This window comes from Chaetura pelagica, unplaced genomic scaffold (genome assembly GCF_000747805.2).
Source record: "Chaetura pelagica isolate M959 unplaced genomic scaffold, ChaPel_1.0 scaffold126, whole genome shotgun sequence".
NCBI lineage: Eukaryota > Metazoa > Chordata > Aves > Apodiformes > Apodidae > Chaetura > Chaetura pelagica.
The window spans coordinates 2,928,245-2,948,235 of NW_009953787.1; the positions used below are offsets into that span (position 1 = coordinate 2,928,245).

Below are 19,991 nucleotides of genomic sequence, written 5' to 3' on the forward strand. Positions count from 1 at the left end.
TGCATTTACTTTTAATCTCAAAGGCAGTTTCTGGACAGGAAAAGCTTAAAAATACTGCTGTTCCCTGCTGACCCAGGCTGACTGGTGTTAAAAATCATTGTTAATAATGCAGGCTCATCTGTGTGGAGGCCAGGCCTCACCTTCCTTTCAGTGCTCCCTATAAGGGTAAGTGGCCCACGTTGGTCAAGGAAATCCTTCTTGGAGGTATGAAAGGAGCAAGAGATTCCCAATGGCTTTATTGCCACTAACCTTTGTCCGAGACAGCATGAAGACTGTCGTTAGAAGTATTTGGTGTTGTAACACGAGCGCAGGTGCTGCAGTCTCCCAGCTGTAGCCTCAGTGATTTACCCTTTTGCCATGAATTACACTGGGACCATTCTTTGATTGTTCTGTGTGGTCTCATTGTAAGTGGATACTGGGCATTTTTCTTTCCTGTGCCTTCCAGAGATGTTGACAGGATTCTCTACTACAGCAGGAGTAGAGACATGGTTTCCAAATTTAACATACTGAATACAGTTGATAGTCCATCAAGACCTCATCTCTGGAGTCAGTGAGACCTCAAGACTGCAGAGTGCTGAAGTATGACTGCTATAAATTTTACTGACCTATGACTGGCATATATTCTTCATTAAAAAAAGGGAGCAGATGCAATGATCTGTGTAGGATCTTCTCTGTCCTGCTGTTGTCTGGCTCAGGTGATCAGATCTGAATTCCCCCAAGTTCAATATAGAAGTACTTTGGCTATAGAGACTCTTAACCACTAGAGATAAGTCACACATTTCTAAAATGCAGTTGAGATCTCACATAGGGTGATAGAGCAGCTGTCTGTGGCAAGTGATTTTATAAATGTTTTTACTACAGTATTTCTGTAGACATGCTTTTTGTAACAATGGGATCTTTTTTTTAATTTATTGTTTAGTGTTCAGACGGAGTCCCTATCCAAAGATGGTATAGTGACTTCACCCAAGCTTGCCTCAGTTACGTATTTCTTTACTTTGGAAATTTTCTTTAGTGTTTTGTCTGGGATTTGGGTTGGATTTTTTTGTTGGTTGTGGTGGGGTTTTGGAGGGGTTTGTTCTGTTTTGAGGGGGTGGAGTGTAGATTGATACTGCTTGCCTAGGATTTTTAAGATTTTGGAGTTTGAGTGGGGCGGGGATTGTGGCTAGTAATTGTTTTCCTTAGGAGGGCAGGTTGTCATTTAGCATTTTATTAGCTTTTCACTGCTGTTGGCACTAAAGATGTGGCCTGATACTTGCTATCAATGCTTTTAATGCAAAACCAGTCCTAGGTAACTTTATCCCTTGGAATTCAAAGAATATTGAGGAAATAGGAAAATTATTTGAAGGTGAACAAAACCTGACTTCAAGACTAAGTTATTGCCTGCAAGTGAATTATTTGAGATGTTTGCTAGTTATTTCCTGAAGTTATTCTCTCTGAACCCCAAAAGCAATTGAAAATAATTGCTAGATATGAGTATACGGAAATGTTTTTTTCTAAAAACAAACAACCAAAACCACACTTTCCTGTTCTGCAGTGTCTTGTTTCTCTAACGTAATCTCTAGAGGCCCGTAGAATTCCAAGTTCTGCACATACAAGATTTAAGGCAAGGTCCCATTTAGTTTTAAGATAGTAAAGTACAGGAATGGGAAAGAACAAGTAGAACCAGGGGTGGGAAGAAATCTTTACAGAACAGATTATTAATATCAAGTTCATGGAGTTAATCTAAACAGGCTAAACAAACTATCAGTTAGAGTCAAAAGATACATTTATTTTGAGTAAATGTGTTCTAATACAATCTACCATAAAGGATAATATTCTTATTATTTAACAGTAGATATGTTACGTCATAATTGTACTGTCATCCGACAGAGAGCTAACTAAATTTTCTCATTTAATGAAGGCTTTGTGTTTTTTCATTTTTGCTTTGGTGTACTTATGTGATGTACTGGTCTGTCATTTTAGGTAGCTAATTGTTGCTGTCTACAGTTTCATACTCTCAGACCTGTGTGTTTTTCCCTTGAGGTTTTTACAACTTCTCCAGTGCTAAAGTCTGTTATCCTTGAGACCAATGTCAGTGTCATTGTTATGCATCAGTTAGCAAAAGAAATGGTTTACAGCTGTTGTCCCATATACAGAGAGAACTTTTTTTCAGCTTCTTTTCAGTTAGTGGAAAAAAGGCAGCTGTTTGTGTTATGGTGTGAAGACAGTCTGAAGCTCAAGGGGTTTCTTGTTGATTTATTAGGTAGCTTCCAACACAATAATTGCATTGTTTTGTCTAAAACCTGTGCTGTTGGTTTTAGTTTGTCCATAAGAAAGCTAGATAATCTTTCAAAGCTACTCTCACTTTGCATACGGTTCAAATGCACTTTGATCAGTATTGCTTTTAAATTATTATAGTTAAGTTTGATTTAAATTTATCTGAAGAACCCTAGACAAAGTAATTTCTTTCAAAAGAAAAAAGCAATTTAAACATACGTAAATACATAAAAACACATTTACTCTTCTTGATTCACATGTCAGCAGTGTACTGAATGTTTTGAGATGGAGGAAACAAACCACTGCACTTCAGATGGGCTGGCGCCTTAGTAATATATAGTTATAAAATCTCATTATAATAGTTTTATGCATGTATAGATGTTAATGTGTAATAACAAATTTAAAACTGGAAATCGAATTTACTGAAAAAGAAACTTCATATGATAGTCTCTAATGTGTGAGAATTTTAATCAAGTTAAATGTCTGTGACATTTTCCTTGTTCTTTAGTGTCAAAGCAAGAATTTATGAAAATACAAATATTTTTTCCCTAGATTCTTAGAATTTCCAGATTTTTTTTTATTTTTTTTTTTTTCAATTCTGGAGAGGTTTTGAGAGAGAAATGTAATAAGAGGCATGTTTTTGTCAAGTTGTGGAAGTGAAAGTGGGACTGAAATTAATGAATGAGTAGTTAGTTATTCCATTTCCCTAAAAGGTTTCCTGAGGTAACTTCTAAAAAGGTGACTACAACTCATAAAATCTGTTGGCACTTAGTCTAAGCTGCTTGTACTGATTGTACTTATGTACCAGTACTCTTTGCCTCTTGCAATAATCAGGGTATGTATTAAAATAGAAAAGGAAAGCTATAAGACAAGAAGCAGTCTGTCTGTTAGCTTCTAACTTCATTATGAACTTTCTAGGAAATAGTAAACTGACCTGGACAATCTATTCATACGAGGGTTCTTTGACACTTTAGATAGAAACTAGTGAATAAGGGTATTCCTGCAGTTACAGGACAAGATAAAAGATAAAAAATGGGAGCAGTGTTTTGGAAAGTATACCATTGGGTTTCATAGATAAAGGCAAAGCATTTTTTACTTTAACACTGAAAACTTGTTTGATAGTTTATATTTTTACTATATTAATGTGACAAAAATCTCTTAAAATACTTCAATTTTCATTCTGTATTCAATGTGTTGCATAGAAAAATGTTTTCTGTTTCACAATAGCAGCCTTAAGTTACTCTTCAAGTTAGTATTTGATTGATGATGCCCTGCAAAATAGAACTGTATCTGATTTCTGAAGGTAATTACTATGACATAATACTGTTTATAAGATTTCTAGAAATTATTTTTCTAACCTTTAAAAAATTGCTGTATTAAAATAGGTTTCCTCCATTTTTTGATGACAATCCATTTGGTATATATCAGAAGATTCTTGCTGGCAAAATAGATTTCCCGAGACATTTGGATTTATATGTGAAGTAAGTCCATGACTCCCAAACCTGTCTTTTTTTATTTAGCACCTCCTGAGCACTGTTTCTAAAGGATCTTCATAGAAGACCAGATACCAGATTCTGATTTTCTAAAACACCAGCTTGGAAAATATTCAGATTACTTTTACATTAGCAGTCCAAGTAACATTTTTGTTGAGTAGACTTCAAGATGGAGATATGGTTGCAAGATAATGTCTCTCTCTTACCTTTCTGCATATTTAAGAATATTAAATGCTTTTCCACCTTTCACAAAGCTCATTGATACCAGGCTCTTGCCTGGAAGAAAGAAAAGAGGAAAAATATGATAATATAATTCAATATGATTGAAGACTAGGAGAGTGGGACTTGAGCACTAAACTGTTCCTTTGTATGCATCTGTATTAATTAAATCACTCTCAGTGTAACTACATGAGTGAACTCTGATACTTCAGAAATTCCAGTGTAAAATCAACTTTCACTTCCCATAGCAGGGCCTAGGTTCAATATGCAATCTTACATATACATGTGTGGGTTTTATTCATAGTATTTTGCAGTTGTTACAGATATGTTACAGATTAAATGCTTTTTTCCTTTTCTAAAAGTGCCATAATTGAAATAATTGTTAGTAAATATTAGAACAGAGTAAGTGCAGTTTTGAACATGAAGTTTCTTCTCAGGAGCAGTGGTGGGTGAGTGAGTGAGGACAGGTAGTTATTCTAAAATTCCCAGATCAGTTATTCAAGGCAGTATGAAGAAGTGACCTTAGAGATGGTACTTGCTTACTGTCACCACTAGGTAAATAGATAAAATGTTGTACAGTAGATCTAATGATCCTGTTTCCAGTTTGCCTGGTATCATTTTCTGGTCTTCGTAACCCAGTCTGTCTTAGGAAGAAATCTATCTCACGTAGTATTGTGTGCATTAACATACAAGAGTTTGATCAGAAGATGAGCAGCTCAGATTATTGCTAGCAACCTGTCTAACACACTGAAAGCCTCTAAAAGTACAGATGCTGTTAGCTTCTGTTTGTGCTTCATGTTCACAGACCAACACTGATTTCTACTATCCAGAAGATACCAGATGCTGTGAAGTTTTATGGTAGCAAGTGCCCATACACAGGTTTTGCTTTTCAGTCTAGACATGGCTGGCAGTGTATTGTAGGATACATTAATCAACATAGTTGTTGATACAACTCTTTTTCAGCTTCTTCCCACTACACTTGCCTTTAAGGGGTCTCATGGGATTCTTTTAGCTTGGGGTTTCCTCCTTTGACATCTTGTTTTCTATGATGGCTTTCATTTGCATGGCTTCACCTGCTTTCTGTGGGGAGTTGTTAGCATATTGTATCTCTTGTTCTGTTGACCCCTCTTCCTTTTTTTTAAACTACAGTATGCAGAACTGGATAGTCTTTAGCATCTCTGCACCATGAATATAAAGCAAGTGCCAAGACTGTTTTGTTCTAAGAAGGCAACCTGCTTCTTACCATACTTGTATCCCATTTGATTTCTGTCTTCTTCCTATTAGTTGATATCTTGAAAAGGGTGAAGACCATCTTGGATCCTGTCATGTCCAGGCTGTGTCTGAAATTGTAGTGCCTCTGAGTCTAGTTTTAGGCTTCTGAATTTCAGTTCTAATTCTGTTTTAAAGTATGTTTATAGCCATTTTTGTAGCCTTCTCCATAAGTAATAGTCTTCTCTGTGAAGGGCAAGAAGGATGTATTTCTGTGAAGGTGACTGTAAAAGGAGTCAGCCACATGATTTAATCTAATCCAAACATTCATTGGCTGCAATGATCATGAGAGTTTTAACAATTGCTTTCTACCTTCACTTTTTTAGTCTCCTTTTATCTGGTAATTGCATTTTTTTTTTTTTTCCAGCTCAATTTTAGAACTATATTCTTCCCAAATACAACAGCTTTTCAAGCAGTCTAGCCCATTCACTTACAGCTCATATATTCTTTGTCCATATGCTTTTGTGATTTGGGGAACAGAATTGCTTTAGTGCTAGGAGACAAGTACTGGTTTTAATTTGAGATAGTAGTTGTTGATAGTAGCCATCAGTATGTTTACATTATTTTCTGTAAATAAAGCGGTCGAGTTTTTTAAAAAACCTTTTGCAAAATTAAAAATTGGAATTGGCCGTAATCTGTAGATCCCCAGCGTTTCATGCAATAATGTATCTTAGGTCTATTTGAGGCTGTAGAAAGAAGAATTATAGCTAAACCTCTGTTCTTTCCTGTCATTAGTACTTTATGCAATGAAACCAGAATGCTATTCTAAAAATAAAAAGCAAAATAATCTTTAACATAAAAAAATCTGCTTATAGAAATGTAAAGCCACATTTTTCTCTCAACTCATAACTATACAAACTAACTCAATACATTGTGATACTCACTTTGATTTATCTTGGAGTGTTTTGGTATTTACTATTTAAAGTACTTTGCTATTAAAATGGAAGTCCTTTCTGTCTCTAAACTTCATCTTCTAAAATGTTGATTTAGCTTTTTGGAGAACTGTTGAATGAACGAGAATCTCATGGGAGGCTTTTCATTTTAAATGAAATTAAAGCTCATAGCTGTTTCTAGTTTTAAGCGGGTAACTAGTTCTTCCATGGTTTATCTGAATATTTAGCTGCCACAGAATTTAAATTTCAATGTATGAAGTTGAGGGCGTAGCTTTATCTGTATTTTTTGTATATATTAGAGTTGTGTTCTGCCAAATACTTTTGAGATCCATTTTGAGATTTGGAATGCTCAGCAAAATACAAAAATAAAAAGGAAGATATGTTACTACTTGGGAGTGTGGAAGAGGGATTTGGGGCAGGGGAGGAGAGAGAGAGGAAGTTTTTTTTTTCCCTTTGTTTCTTGAAAAAGTCTAAAAGAAACTTGCAAGAATCCTGCAAGTTCCTTTTAGAAGTTACTTTTATTCACTCTTAAGTGTCCTAAAACGAGAAAGAAACAAATTGGTAAATTATGCAAAGTATTAGCTAGTCAAAGAGAAGTATGCTCGTATTCTGTTTAACACAGATCATGTTTTCTTTATTGCAGAGACCTAATTAAGAAGCTGCTTGTGGTTGACAGGACAAGACGATTAGGAAACATGAAGGTCAGTGTAAAATGTTAGGTGTCATGCAATTCATAGCACAAGGTTAAAAAATAATGTAGGAAAGATGTGGAACAGCTCTTTCATAGCTTTTGTTTTTATAAGCACGAAATAGAGATGTATTTTTCCATATGCTACTTGGGTTGTGCAATCCTAAACTTAAAGTTTAACTGCCTATTTCTGGAAATCATACTCCTATTTTTCTGTATTAATGCTATCCTTCATGATAGTTTCCCTACTCACCCCACCCCATGGTAACCTGCCCATCTTCTGTCCACCCCACCTCCCCAAAAAAAACCCAAAAGAAACCCCACCTGTTTACTGATTAATTTGAAGACTAACATTAGACCAGAAACATGGTGCAAAATCCTGCAGAAGAGGGCACCAGCTGCTTTGATTCTTTCATTGGAGTTGTTTAACCTTAGCAGTACAAATCAAATTTGAAACTTAATACTTAAAAGGATATAAAGGTGGTTGTAGTACCATGATGTTTCATCATTGCCTAATAGTTTGGTGGTGGGGCTGGTTAAACAGTCAAATAGTCATCCACCAAGAATTATTCATTCCATTTTGAACAGACTTCTGAAGGCAATAGCTTAGTAGTGAAAAATATGCTCAGGTGTCTTAGGTAGCATTCCAGCCTACCTCAAAAATACATCTACATCTGTGATATGTAAAGGAGAAACACAAAGCAATCCAGTGAATTCTGTTGAGATGTCCTGATGCAGTACTACTTGTGATGCCAAGAAGACAGCTTTATTACAAGCTTACTTGATTCTTGAACTGTACAATAGCTATGGTTGGTAGTACAGTGAGAAGTCAGCAGTATGTGAGCTAACTCAAGTACTTCAACAGACTAGCCAAAGCACCATACACAACTCAGTGTAGGTTAATTTCCCCTTCTGGCAGAGGTAAATTAATCCTGTATTTGTTGATTTGTTATTGTTCTTAGAGGTTGCTTACTTTAGCTTGTGTAATCTTTAGTTTAATAGAGACAGCTAAGATTTCCATTTCCTGTGGCAAGGGAGATTAGAGGTTTGCTTGTTTTTGCACAAAGCACAATTTATGGTGAACATAAGTGAAGAAGGTAAAAGATGCATAGTCATCCAGGTTCCTTCAACATACTGACATGCGTATAGATGCTAGAGCCTGCTGTCCAAAGTTCTTTTTCAGACAAACTTAGACTGGTAAGAAAAGCTAGGAAAGAGGTATTTTTCTTATCCTTTAGAATTCTTTTCAGTACTTTTGAGGGGTGTGGGGGAGGCATCAGGAAGATTAAAACCACACTTTAATAAGCTGATAATTTAGGAAGTTGCTGACTATTGAAAAATAGTCTATCTTTTGACAATTTAGAAGAAGAACGAAACAAAAGCAAACCTCATTTTATTCAAACATCAGTTTTGGGAAAAGTTGCCTTTGTTTTGGTTTTTTGTAGTCTATGGTTGTTTGGATTTGGAGTTTTTCCTGACAATTGACTGAAATGTCAAAATCAAAAACAGTTCTAATTGGAAGCAGGATTTGAGGTGGAGGTGGTAGCTAAGTTTTAAGTCTGATCCTTTTCCTGAATCGTAGTTGGTTTAAAAATATTTCAATCACATTGGGTATTTTCCAATGAAGCACGCAATCCGATCTACTTTTCAGAGAACTAGGTAACACATTACTCTCTCTCCTTGTTGCCTCTGTGGATACAAGCATGTTATGGTACTCCATAGAAATCTGAAAAAAGCAGTGTGTGGTATGCTTTGTTCCATGGAGCTGCAGGTGGTATGAGCTTGAGTGCTGTGCGTTAAAAAACTCTGCTGTGATCAGGCCTGAGACAGAACCAGCTGTTTTTTCCCTAGTGCTTAATGCCTTGAGAATGAGCCTCTGCTTGAACCAAGTTTCATCATGCGGTGAAAAAAAAAGTTTATTTTATTTGTGTAGATAATCAAAACAGCCCAGAGACAACCATCCTTGTGAGACAAATATGCTCTTAACTGTAAATCTAAAATGAAAACAAATGGGTTTATATGTACACTTTTTTAACAGTACTGAAAACCTCTTGTTGTTGGCTCTAAATGTCTGTAGTATTTGATAGAAGTACGTGTTTCCCAGACATTATTTTTATATAGGACACCATTAACTTTAGTTATTGGGTTTTTATTGGTGTAAGAATTAGAATGTGTAAAGCCCATTCTTGATCTCCCTTGTGTCAGAAGAATGCCATTTAAAAAAAAAAAAAGTTGATGTTATTGCTGGTACTTGGAATCTGCTGCAGAAAGAACAATATTAATTTATCCTGTAGAATATTTTACTGATTATTACCTGAGAAAAGAAGAAAGGATAAATGTACCATTAGTCTGCCTTGATGCTACAGTTCTTATAACACATAGTTTGGCATGCATATAACTTAGTAAATATTTGGTTTTTTTTCTTTAAAGAATGGAGCAGATGATGTGAAGAGACATCGATGGTTCAGGTCTATAGATTGGGATGCTGTACCTCAAAGGCGACTAAAGGTATTTTCTGCAAAATACTGTATAGGACATCACAACAAGAAATTATTGTTCATTTAAGCTGCTCTGAAATTTTGTTGCCTGTTGCCTCTGTGTGCTCATATGTATGTACTAGCATGTGTATATGTGCACATCAGTAATTGCACGTTTGCTCTTCTACACTCCAGAATTAATTATATGAATGTCTACTTGCATTTTTGTCTATATATGAAATGTCTAAAAAAAAAAAAAATAAAAATCCCTGTTTTGCGCTCGAGCTGATTAGTTAATACAACATGTAATTTTCAGTTTTAGGGTTTTGCAAGTAATTTTTGTCTGGGGGGATGAGGAGGAATTGGTAGTTCATTGGTTTGATTTTTTTAATATATGTATTTTTTATTATTGCCCTTGTATCTGTGGAAGTGTTTTACTTTGGGCATTTTTGTGACAAGTTCAATTCAGGTAAATGCTTCCAAAAAATGGAAACCATATGGGAGTAGGAGGATTAGGGAAGGTGAGAGAGAAGGATTTATGAATGTAGTTTTAACATACTTTTTAACAGCACTGAATTCTAGTATTGTATCAGGGCAGATGTTTGCAAAAGCTATCAACACTGCAAAATGCTTGTTAAAGTCCTTTGGAAGTTAAACTGCCTTATTTTTAAAAATTCTAACTGGTAAGATTTCTTGCAGCGATAATTTTCAATAACGGAGGTTGTCATGCAGTCAGTCAAGTGCCCAGTTAAATGTTTGGTTTTCCATTTTTTTGCTTTAGTTTCTTACAATGAATTTCTGACTAGGTATCTTAAATTGAGTTCTTGCAAAATAGATAAGTGATTCAAATGTTTTTTTAATGTATTTTTGTAAATAACATCCTAATACAAAGCTGTGGGTAACTTGTTTTTCTTTAAAAAGTTTACATTGTTTTAAATGAGTGGGGTTCGTGGTCATTCTAGTGATTACTACACCAAATAAATATTTACGTAGATCTTTTGTAGAGAAGTCATATTCTTCAGATTATTTATTGTAAATTCTGGTCACATCTGCAAAAACACAAACTGGGTCATAATGCATATTATAAGTATTTTAATTATGAAATTTATCACAACCTACTGTATTACCAAATAACAAATAGGACTAAAAATTGAATGTTGGAGGTAAAACATCACTTGTGTTGCATTTTTATTTAAAAAAAAGTCACCATGACACTCAGATATTTCTGAATCCAAAACTTGTTTCTTAACGTTTGTAATGGTTAAATTAGCTCTCAGAAGATGAGACACAGCCTAATTATACTCCAGAGCAAGGATGTGATACTTCCTTATTTCTAGAGGCAGCTGTATTATTCAGAATTATTTTAAAGATTTTCACATTATTTTATACTAATTAAATAGTGAAATAATGTATACAGGACTACTGTATCCTGTACTCCATTTTCTCCCTAAAAGGTGTGAATTGGGCTATTGTACAAATGAAACATAGATTAACAGTCCTGTTAAGATCATAAATATCAGTATTATATAAAAATAGTAATGGCTGAAAGAGAGAAAATAGTTTTGTTAACGTTAATACCCCTATTTTAGATTCTTCCTCCCCCCCCCCCCCCTTTTTTTTTTTTCTTTCCATATTCTCTTTTATTAAGGCCATTAAAACACTGAGCTGTCCCTCTGACAATACTGGTGATATAAAGTTCTTAGTTCAGTATTTGGGGAAAATTTGGGGGCTGTTAAAATTGAAGAGCTTACCCAACAGGAGATTAAATGTAAAATCCTTGTAACTAACACGGATAAATATTTCTTATGTAGGGGACTGTGTGCTAGTGATGATTACTAAAGCTGTTGAGAACTGCCAGCATGCAGCTTGCTGCTTCTGCAGACCTGTAGGATTTCTGGAGCTGTAAGTCTGGCAAAGGAGCTGGTGGGCTTGTGATACCTTAAACTTAGCTGGAACTCAGCTGTAGTTCTGTTCAACAAAAAGGATAAATACAGACATTTGCACTCTTCCCCCATTCCCTCTTGTACCTAAATGTGTGTTCACAAATGCATGCACATTTATTCCCAAAAGGAGGTGAGGTGGGTGGGGGCATCAAGCATTTCCCACAGAGGAGCACGCAGTCCTTTGGAGCAGAGCAGATTCTGCACGTTTTCTTAGACAATATCCTGTGACCACCACATGCAAAAGTAGTTCTTTGCTTTTGGCTGAAGCTTAAAAATGCCATCCCTCAAGGACCCTTTCTTTCCCATTGAAAACCTGCTGATAGCATTGTTTCAAACTGATGAGATAAGGTCTCAGAGCTAGCAGAAGCCAGACTTTTATCTTTTTGAGGAGTTGCAGAGTAACATTTTGCTGTACTTTATAGTTCTTTCTGTGGTATGACTTTTATAAGCTAGTTTGGTGATTTCCCGTAAGATTTTCTCATCCTAAAGTGTTTTCATGGACTCATTTTGATACTAAAGCTCTCTGTTATGGTGAAGCGGATAGACAGATTAATGTCCCTTGAGAGAAGAAAAGGGGTTTGCCCCACATTAACCCCTGTGATAAAGTGTTCGAGAAAGGAGCTTTCTCTCATAGCCTGTGGCTTGAAGGGCAGAGTAATCTTGATTCTAGATATAAGAGAAGGAAAAACTGCAGGTACTGTGAAACTCGTAGACAATACTAGAAATCCAAAGGATTTTCTTCTCTGAGGAAAGAAGTAGAAAGCAGATACTTATTTTGGCACCTCAGTTTCCTTAGAAAGATCCATTTGAATTAAGACATCCTTGTGAAATGAGTTTTTACAGTGCAGCAATTTCTTTACCTGCTTGAATGTATTGCTAGGCTAGGAAAAAACCTAGTAGGCAGTGCAAGGCCTACACAAATAAGCAATTTCAACCTCCTTAAAAGGAATTGATCTCTTATAAAGCAATGAAGACAAGACACACTTTTCAATTAGAAAGCAGTTACCAATGCTGCTATTAAGAGTCATTCTTCGTTGAAAGGAACCTAATCTGATTATACTCCTTTTTGCTCAGGCCTCAGAAGAGGGGAGGAGTAAGGAAGCAGAGTAGCAGATTACACAGGTGACTGGAAGGTTAGTTGTAATCTTTAGCAGTAGTTACCTTCAGTCTGCAAAGCAGCTAGGACTTGAGTGCTAAATAAAGTAAGTATCTGTATTGCTAAGTGTCTTAACTTCAGTATTTAACTGCAGTATAGGCAAAGCATTGGAACATGTCTGTGTTGCTGCAAGCTTCTCTCTCATTATTAGTGAAAAAAGAGAAAAATAGGTACCACTATTGTTTAATCATTCTTTTACAGAATTTCTTATTTAATGTGATGAAGGGGAGCTCATTGAGGAAACTGCGCTAACATTTCTGTTGTGCTTGTTCTGACTAGCCTCCCATAGTACCAAAAGTATCCAATGATGGAGATACTTCCAATTTTGAAGCTTATCCTGAAGATGACTGGAACAAGACACCTCCAGTACCCCCTAAAGATCTAGAAATTTTCAAGAACTTTTGAATGCAGCATCTACACTGGACCAGGTATGTCAGGCGTCCTCTTCAAAACACTACTGGTCTGTGAATGAGAGCAATATGCAGAAATTAGATCTTCTGATTCAAAACAGTGATTAATACTTTCTTACCAACATGAGTCACAGTAATAGATAATAGAAAGTAAACTGTTTAAATAAAATATTGTAAAGCAGTCTTATGGAATGACAAAGGTAATTTGGTGTTCTACAGTGAAGAGTTACTCATTTAAGTCCTTCTGTCCTTAAAACTTTTAAAATCATGTGTTAAAAGCAAATACCTAAATCGATTTGACAGATAAGGAAATGTGATTATTGTTGATTGCAAGATCTTTATATTAAAGAACAAGGACTTTAAATAGAGGAATAAGATTGTCAGATTAGTTCTGTACCCTGGATTCTGTTTTATAACTGATAGGTTGATACTGCTCATTCAATACAGATGCTTCACATTGTGTTTTGTGTTTCTCTTTCATTATTTTTTGTCTTAGAACCTGGAAGGAAATTGAAGTGCTAAGAGCAAGTCTGAAGAAAAATGGAGTTAATACGAAAATGAAGACTTTCTTTGTGCATAAGAATGATACTGCATTCAGATATGTGTATTAGTATATAGTAATTATCTAAAGAGTTGGAGGCAGGCAAGAATAATTCTTTGCTGTAAACATTTGACATCAGTTAGCTATAATACTGATAGTCTACTCCGAAGTAGACTCATTAAAATTATGTATTTTAGGATTTTTTTTAACTTATGGTTTAGTTAAGTTTCCTGCTATTCCCAGATCCTTTTTGCATAGTTAAATCATAGAATTAATTTTATAAGTTTATACTAAACTTGTGTAATTGAAAGCACAAATTAGTATATATGTATATAATGAATACAATACAACTAAAGCACAGGAACTGTGCAAAGATGTAAATTTTTTGTATTTTGCAGAGTCTATGATTTTTATTTTTCAAGTAATGTTTTTCAAGAAGCTCTCTAGAAATAAAAATCTTGAAAGGATAAATGAGTTTTTCATCACCTTAAATACATTTTCTAATTCTTTGTACAAAATAAAAGTAATTAAGTTTTAAAATATATTTGTATCTAAAATTTCCAATGCCTCAACCATAGTACTTGAAAGCAGAAACACAAGGGCATGTTCTGTTGTCTGTTAAGATGCATCTTAATGGCTAATTTATGAAGTTCTATTACAGTGATGTTTCTTCACAAACCAGGAATATTGAGTGAGTATACACTGTCTGAAATGAGATTCCTCACATGAAAACTCTCTGTAAACATGCAATTCAGTGCATACTGATAAAGGGCTCTTACAGAAGTTGTTCTCTCTTAGCTTGCTGTCTTCTCCATGATCCATAACAGACTTTTTTCATTATTGAAATAGTTGTTATTGAATCCTTGGCACGTCAGAATAATGGAGGGAAGACTGAATATATATTAAAACCTGATTTTTCTGCTCCTGCTTTTGGAAATGTCCTTAAGTCTCTGCTGCCAGGAGTTGCATATGTACAGAGTTCAAACCTGAGATGTAAGGAGTCTCTTTTCCATTATGTACTGACATCTTTCTAGCAGCATAAGTACACTGCATTTAGGAATTATTTGCAAAAACAACTTATTTTAGGTAGCACCAAATGTCTTTATGTGCATATGTATGTATCTATGTATATGAATACACATAAATGTGAAGGTAGATTGTATACAAAAGTCAGGACCTTTTTTTGGGGTTTTTTCATGTTACATATTGTGATACTTGTGTTAATACAGAGGAATTGGTTTCAAAGTGTTTTGATCTCAAAAAAATAAATACATTCTTTCAAATGTTGTGGTTTTAGATAATGTTTAGTGAAATTATTATATTTAGACCCAAAAAAAATTTTTTGAAAGCACATTATCTCACTGGACTTCCACTGCTATGACTATTGGCTCTACATAAAACTTTTTAGGTAGGTCACACAGAGTTTCTCCCACAAACTGTTATCCACATTTTTTTATCTGAAATTATATACAAAATGTAATCCAAACATTTATTTTTGCTGAACTAAACCCTGAATGCTTATGACGTAGAGATTCTAGTAGTCACTCATGAAATTACCACAATTATAATTTCATGACAAAGCTGCAGCTGGAGTATCCTTGTGGAAAAATGACCTCCATTGTCTTTTATTTAGCTCTAAATGGTACAGAAGTGCTGTTGAGAACTTGCAATTTGTAAGGTATTTGATATTTTTCTTCACAAAACAAGTTAATTTAAGAGATTGCAGGATACCTCAAAGTGGCAGTTCTAGAATATCACAAAATATTCTTGATGTTACGGAAGTGCCACAATAAATACTGTGTAGGAGTGTATAATGAAATACAGGCAAATCCATAGGAAATTATAATTTTAACCTGATAAATGTACCTTGCTCTCTTGAAAAAAGAAATCTGGTCCACTGTTTTTTTTATCTGTGGAATTACTTATTCCAAATAAATCAGAAAAACTCAAGCACATAAAACACAGTTTAATTTGTCCAAGAGGAGCAAGCACAGTTCAATATTATTCTTTTCTTATTTGTAAGGTGTGGAATCTGAGTACTACAAAACAAGTTTCTAAAAAAAAATGTACATATTGCAACAAGGATAGTGTGCTAAATATATTTATATTTTTTCTGTACTGTGTTGGAAATCAAAGCTAAGGAAATGAAGTTGCATTTGACTAATATGCCACATTGGTGGTTAGAAGTTTTGAATGCTTGAACAACAGGAGATAGTGGATTTTCTTTTTATGAATCTTCTCCATTGCTGGCAGTGGATGCACTGACACTCATTATGATAGAGACTAAATAAACAAATACAGTCTTATTAATAATGCTAATCCATTGACTTTACATTGTTTCCAGAGCCATGTGTACATAATATGCCTAACTACTGACCTCCTCAACATGCTTTCTAGTACAAAACTCCATTATTTTTTTTATTAAAATCCTTACCTAAAAAAACCCAACAAACAACACAAACATTTTTGAAGCATCATTTTAAGTGATTGGTTATTTTCTCTACAGTCTTGAACTTCCTAAGTTTTTATTGCCTGCTCATTTTGTTTATTTGCACAAATGAGTCTGTTTTGTTTTAAGTTTTTGCTGGGACTTCATGGCCCACTAATGTAGTTCTTTTTGAGTGCTCATGCAGAAGTCCCTGGTATACCCTACACTAAGGACTCTGGATTTACCTGTGGGGTTTTTTAAACAGACTAGAACACTTTTTTATTCTATTCAAGTATGATATTATCTGAAGTTCATTTTATTATGGTTGCTTCTGTTAACATGTTTTTGCATATTGAGTGTTGCATAAGGACTGTTTTCTTGCAAGAGCCCATAGGCCTTTGCTTTGGTGAACAAGAATGTTAAAACATTAAAAAAGCAACCTTTATTTTTGAGTTTTCTATCTATATATTTTTAATTGTCCAATTTGAGGTTTTAAGTGATAAACATGCATTGTAAACTCAATTGCCTTGTAACCAAATTATATAAATACTTCATTATTTCAATGGAGAATATGCTGTAGATTTTCCTGTAAATTAGCTTGATAAATTAATGTGTGCTACTGAGCTTTAACTAATGTGGTCTTCCACTGTAGAAAGTCATTGTTAATGGATCAAATATAGGTACTAAACTATGTTTAAATGGATGAACAGGGATTTTGCAGTTTTGAAAGCAAAAAAAATGTGGCTGTTCCTCAGCCTATCTGCTTGCCATTCAGAAGAGTTTTGATGCAGTGCTTCCTATGCTATAGAATTATTCTTCAGCTTTCAATGACTGTAGCATTATTCCTTTTTGTACTGTACTGTGTACAGACTTTCCATGTTTTGCACTTTTCTATGGCAAACTTTGCTTTATAAATACTCTGTGTAGTAAGTAGTGATAGTGGTAGCAGGCATTTGTGTACTGCATAATCAGTTTGAATTGCTAGACTTAAAAGTTTAACTTGGACTAACGTTGTGTGTTGCTGGTTGCTTGTTGTAGCTCACATGTATAAGTACTGTTCAAAGTTACAAAGTCAGCCCTCATTGCACAATGAAAATCACTGTGATCTGTACATAAACCCTAGTAAAATTTTATTGCATTTTAATTTATGTAATATCTGTCAAATCTGGATTCATTTAATAAAACTTTATATCTTTTTAAATGTTTAAACCTAGTTTGCTTCCATTTATGTTGGGAGGAAGTAAAGACTCTTCATCCAAAAAATTATGAAGGACGAAGGAGAGAAATAGAAAAACAGCTGTTCCCTCCTTTTAGGAGTTAAGTCTTTCCAGAGCAAGACACAAATGGTGGAGCATATTTCAGTTGTGGTGGAAGCACCAAAAAGTATATATTTTAAATTCATTTCAGGTAGTGCACCATCTATGAAAAACTTTGTCAGACTTCTCATTAAACTTTGATTAAATTACCCTAATTGTTTCGACACTTTCACGACTTAATGACCTGAACACTGTCCGAAACACTCATTTCATTCAGTTTCTTTACACATCAAAAAATATTCCTATTATGTCAGGCACACCTAACTAAACCTTTATTTCATATTCCATCAAGAACTTGAAAAGTCCATTTTTTTAAAAAAATTGTCAGTTGTATTTTATTTCTTACCCACTAGATAGCTTAACCTTGCAGAGATAATTACATAGGCATAGAACCAGCTGGATACAGTTTGGACTAGTTAAGGGTTGGTTTTTTAACACAGAATGTTGTGCTTTCTTTCTGACTGGCTTAATTATAAATTTTGTTCATAGATGTCTCTCTCTTGCAAACCACTATGTCATGTGCTTCACAAAATTGCTAATGGAAAGTGAAGGAAGACCTCCACTAAGCCCTGGCAAGCTTTTAGTCATGTCTTTGATATGAATCAAAACAACTTCTCAGTTAAAAGCATAAGTTTTCAATGTTAGCAAGTGTCCATGGTGTTTGTGAAGAATCTGGTTTGGCATCTTGTTCTTACCCCAGTCTTTTCCCATGTTACAGAGTTTTTGTTCACTTGTTCTAACCCAAGTACTATGTCTTTTTTTACTTCTTGTGTAACTCCACACGTTATCCAACAAGGACCAGTTTAAATATGCTTTTTCAATCATGCAGGGCAGGTACGTTTTGGGGTTTTTTTTATATAACTTTGTCTGGACCATGCTCACATACCATTTCTCACTAATCCCAAATCTGTCTCACTTTCATGGTTCATTAGCAACTTTTACTGCAAAACACTGTTAAAACATTGTTTGACAGGAGACCACCCTTCTGTGACCTACTGTTAACCAGTAACAGTATGATAAGAAATGGTTGAAAGGAACTGGCACTGCAGCAACTCTGGATCTTTCCCAGTACTTTGTGAATTGATACATAAATCATGTATCGATCTCTTGTGCAAACTTTTGCTAGCTGCTACGATCTCAGCTTCAGAATTTAGGCAGCTTTTAATGGGAAAAGCAAAAAGCTGTTCTACTGTCCTCAGCAGAAGAGTATCTTTCCTTTCTCTCACTCCACCTTTCCATCCACCCTCTAAAAAAAAGGGGCATGCATGAATGTATGTCAAGCTTCATATTTATCCTTGAAACCAGGAATATTGTAAATTTTAACAAGATGAACTGGAAGAACTTCTCAACACATCCAAATGTATTTCAACTCTTGTGCAGGAATATTCCCAACTGTGACAACAGAAAAAGCAGTTAGTAGGACTCTTACACCAGCTTTGATGGATGGTACTATTTTATCTGATATGCTACATTTGTTTCAGTGCCAGTAAGAATGAATTGCTGGGGCAGTTGAGAACCAGGATCTGTAATTTATGGCACACAGACACTGAAGCCTCAGAGGGAGATCCCAAAACTGGCACATAAGCTGAAGCACCAAACTTAAGGGACTATCTTACCTCTAGTATGTGAAACTCTTAAGATGCTGTGCAAGTGCTGTCTCTATTACACTGATTTTTACTTCTTTTATCAGGATGTAATAAATGCCTTGAAAAGTGTAGACTGTTCTGGTTTAAACACCTAACCAACTTGAGATTTATTTATTTATTATTATTAGTTCCTTTTTGTGTCCAGCATATTGTCCGTATTCTGGACTGAGGTGATAAAGACGGCAAATGGAAGAGAGAAAACTGGGGAAACCAAATAAACTTGAATTGGACTTAAAACCAAGAAATAATTTGGTGTGCCTGAGCAGTATGTACTTGTGCATGTACTATAGAGAAAATTGTGCCTGTTCTAGCTTTATGCTGGCTGCTAAGCCATAAACTGCCCTCCCCGATATTGTATTAAAAAAAAAAAAGTTGTAGGAGCTGGAGTTTATTTCAACTTTAGTCAGTCATTAATCTAGTTTAGAGAATCCTTGAAACTAAAAGCCCTTGGTTGAAGGCTAAGAGTGGTTTGCAGTCATCATCCTCTTAATTTTCTATTTTTCACAAGTGTAAGCAGTGCAGAGGAAGTGGTTGTGTTTTGAATGCGGCTCCTGTTGTAAATCGCATAAAGAAAACAACAGCTCACTCGAGCATGCAGTGTGTCAGGCTTCCTTCAGAGCCTGAATTTAAGTTGTCTTACCTTGAAAGGCCAGCAGCTTTCAGCAGCTTTGTGAGAATGTAACTGAGCCATCTAGCAAACACTGAGCCTTAGAAACACAGCTTTTCAATAGCAACTTTCTTTAAATCCACACGTCCTGGTTTGGCCCCAACACGACAAGAAAGGAACAGCCCCATGGCCTCTCACTCAACTCCCCCACACACACACACTCTGGATTAACGAGGACAAAGCTCCTGGGTCGAGACAAAGGACAAGGAGGGATCTTCACCGATTAAGGTCCCAGGCAAAACAGACTCAACTTGGGGAAAAAATAATACTGTAATTCCACACCAATCACACACCCCCAGGACACAGACACACCCAGAGCAGGGCTTGCAGATGTTACCCCACCCCTCCCTTCTTCCCGGGCCCCAATCCCTTGGTTCCCGGTTTCTCTCCCTCCTTCCCCCCAGCGGCACAGGGGGACAGGGGATGGGGTTTAGAGTCACTTCACAGGCTGGGGGTTCCTGCTGCTCCTGCCTCCTCAGCAAGAAGGATTCCTGACAGCCCTGCCCTGCTTCCCCACGGGGTCCCTCCCATGGCACAGAGGCCTCCACCAACCTCTCCTTCCTGAGCCCTTCCCACCAGGCCCGGAGCT

General features: G+C 35.6%; 1 protein-coding gene across 1 annotated transcript in view; it reads left to right on the forward strand.

Moving 5' to 3' along the window:
- Window positions 1–13,731, forward strand: part of PRKX (protein kinase, X-linked) — a 30,509-nt gene extending 16,778 nt beyond the window's left edge. Inside the window, exons 5-9 of the mRNA XM_010001030.1 lie at window positions 3,642–3,737; window positions 6,774–6,831; window positions 9,249–9,326; window positions 12,674–12,822; window positions 13,301–13,731. Of these exons, the coding sequence (XP_009999332.1) occupies window positions 3,642–3,737; window positions 6,774–6,831; window positions 9,249–9,326; window positions 12,674–12,799 (358 nt within the window). The 3' untranslated portion in view covers window positions 12,800–12,822; window positions 13,301–13,731. The remainder of the gene's footprint in view (window positions 1–3,641; window positions 3,738–6,773; window positions 6,832–9,248; window positions 9,327–12,673; window positions 12,823–13,300) is intronic.
- Window positions 13,732–19,991: the final 6,260 nt, after the last annotated feature.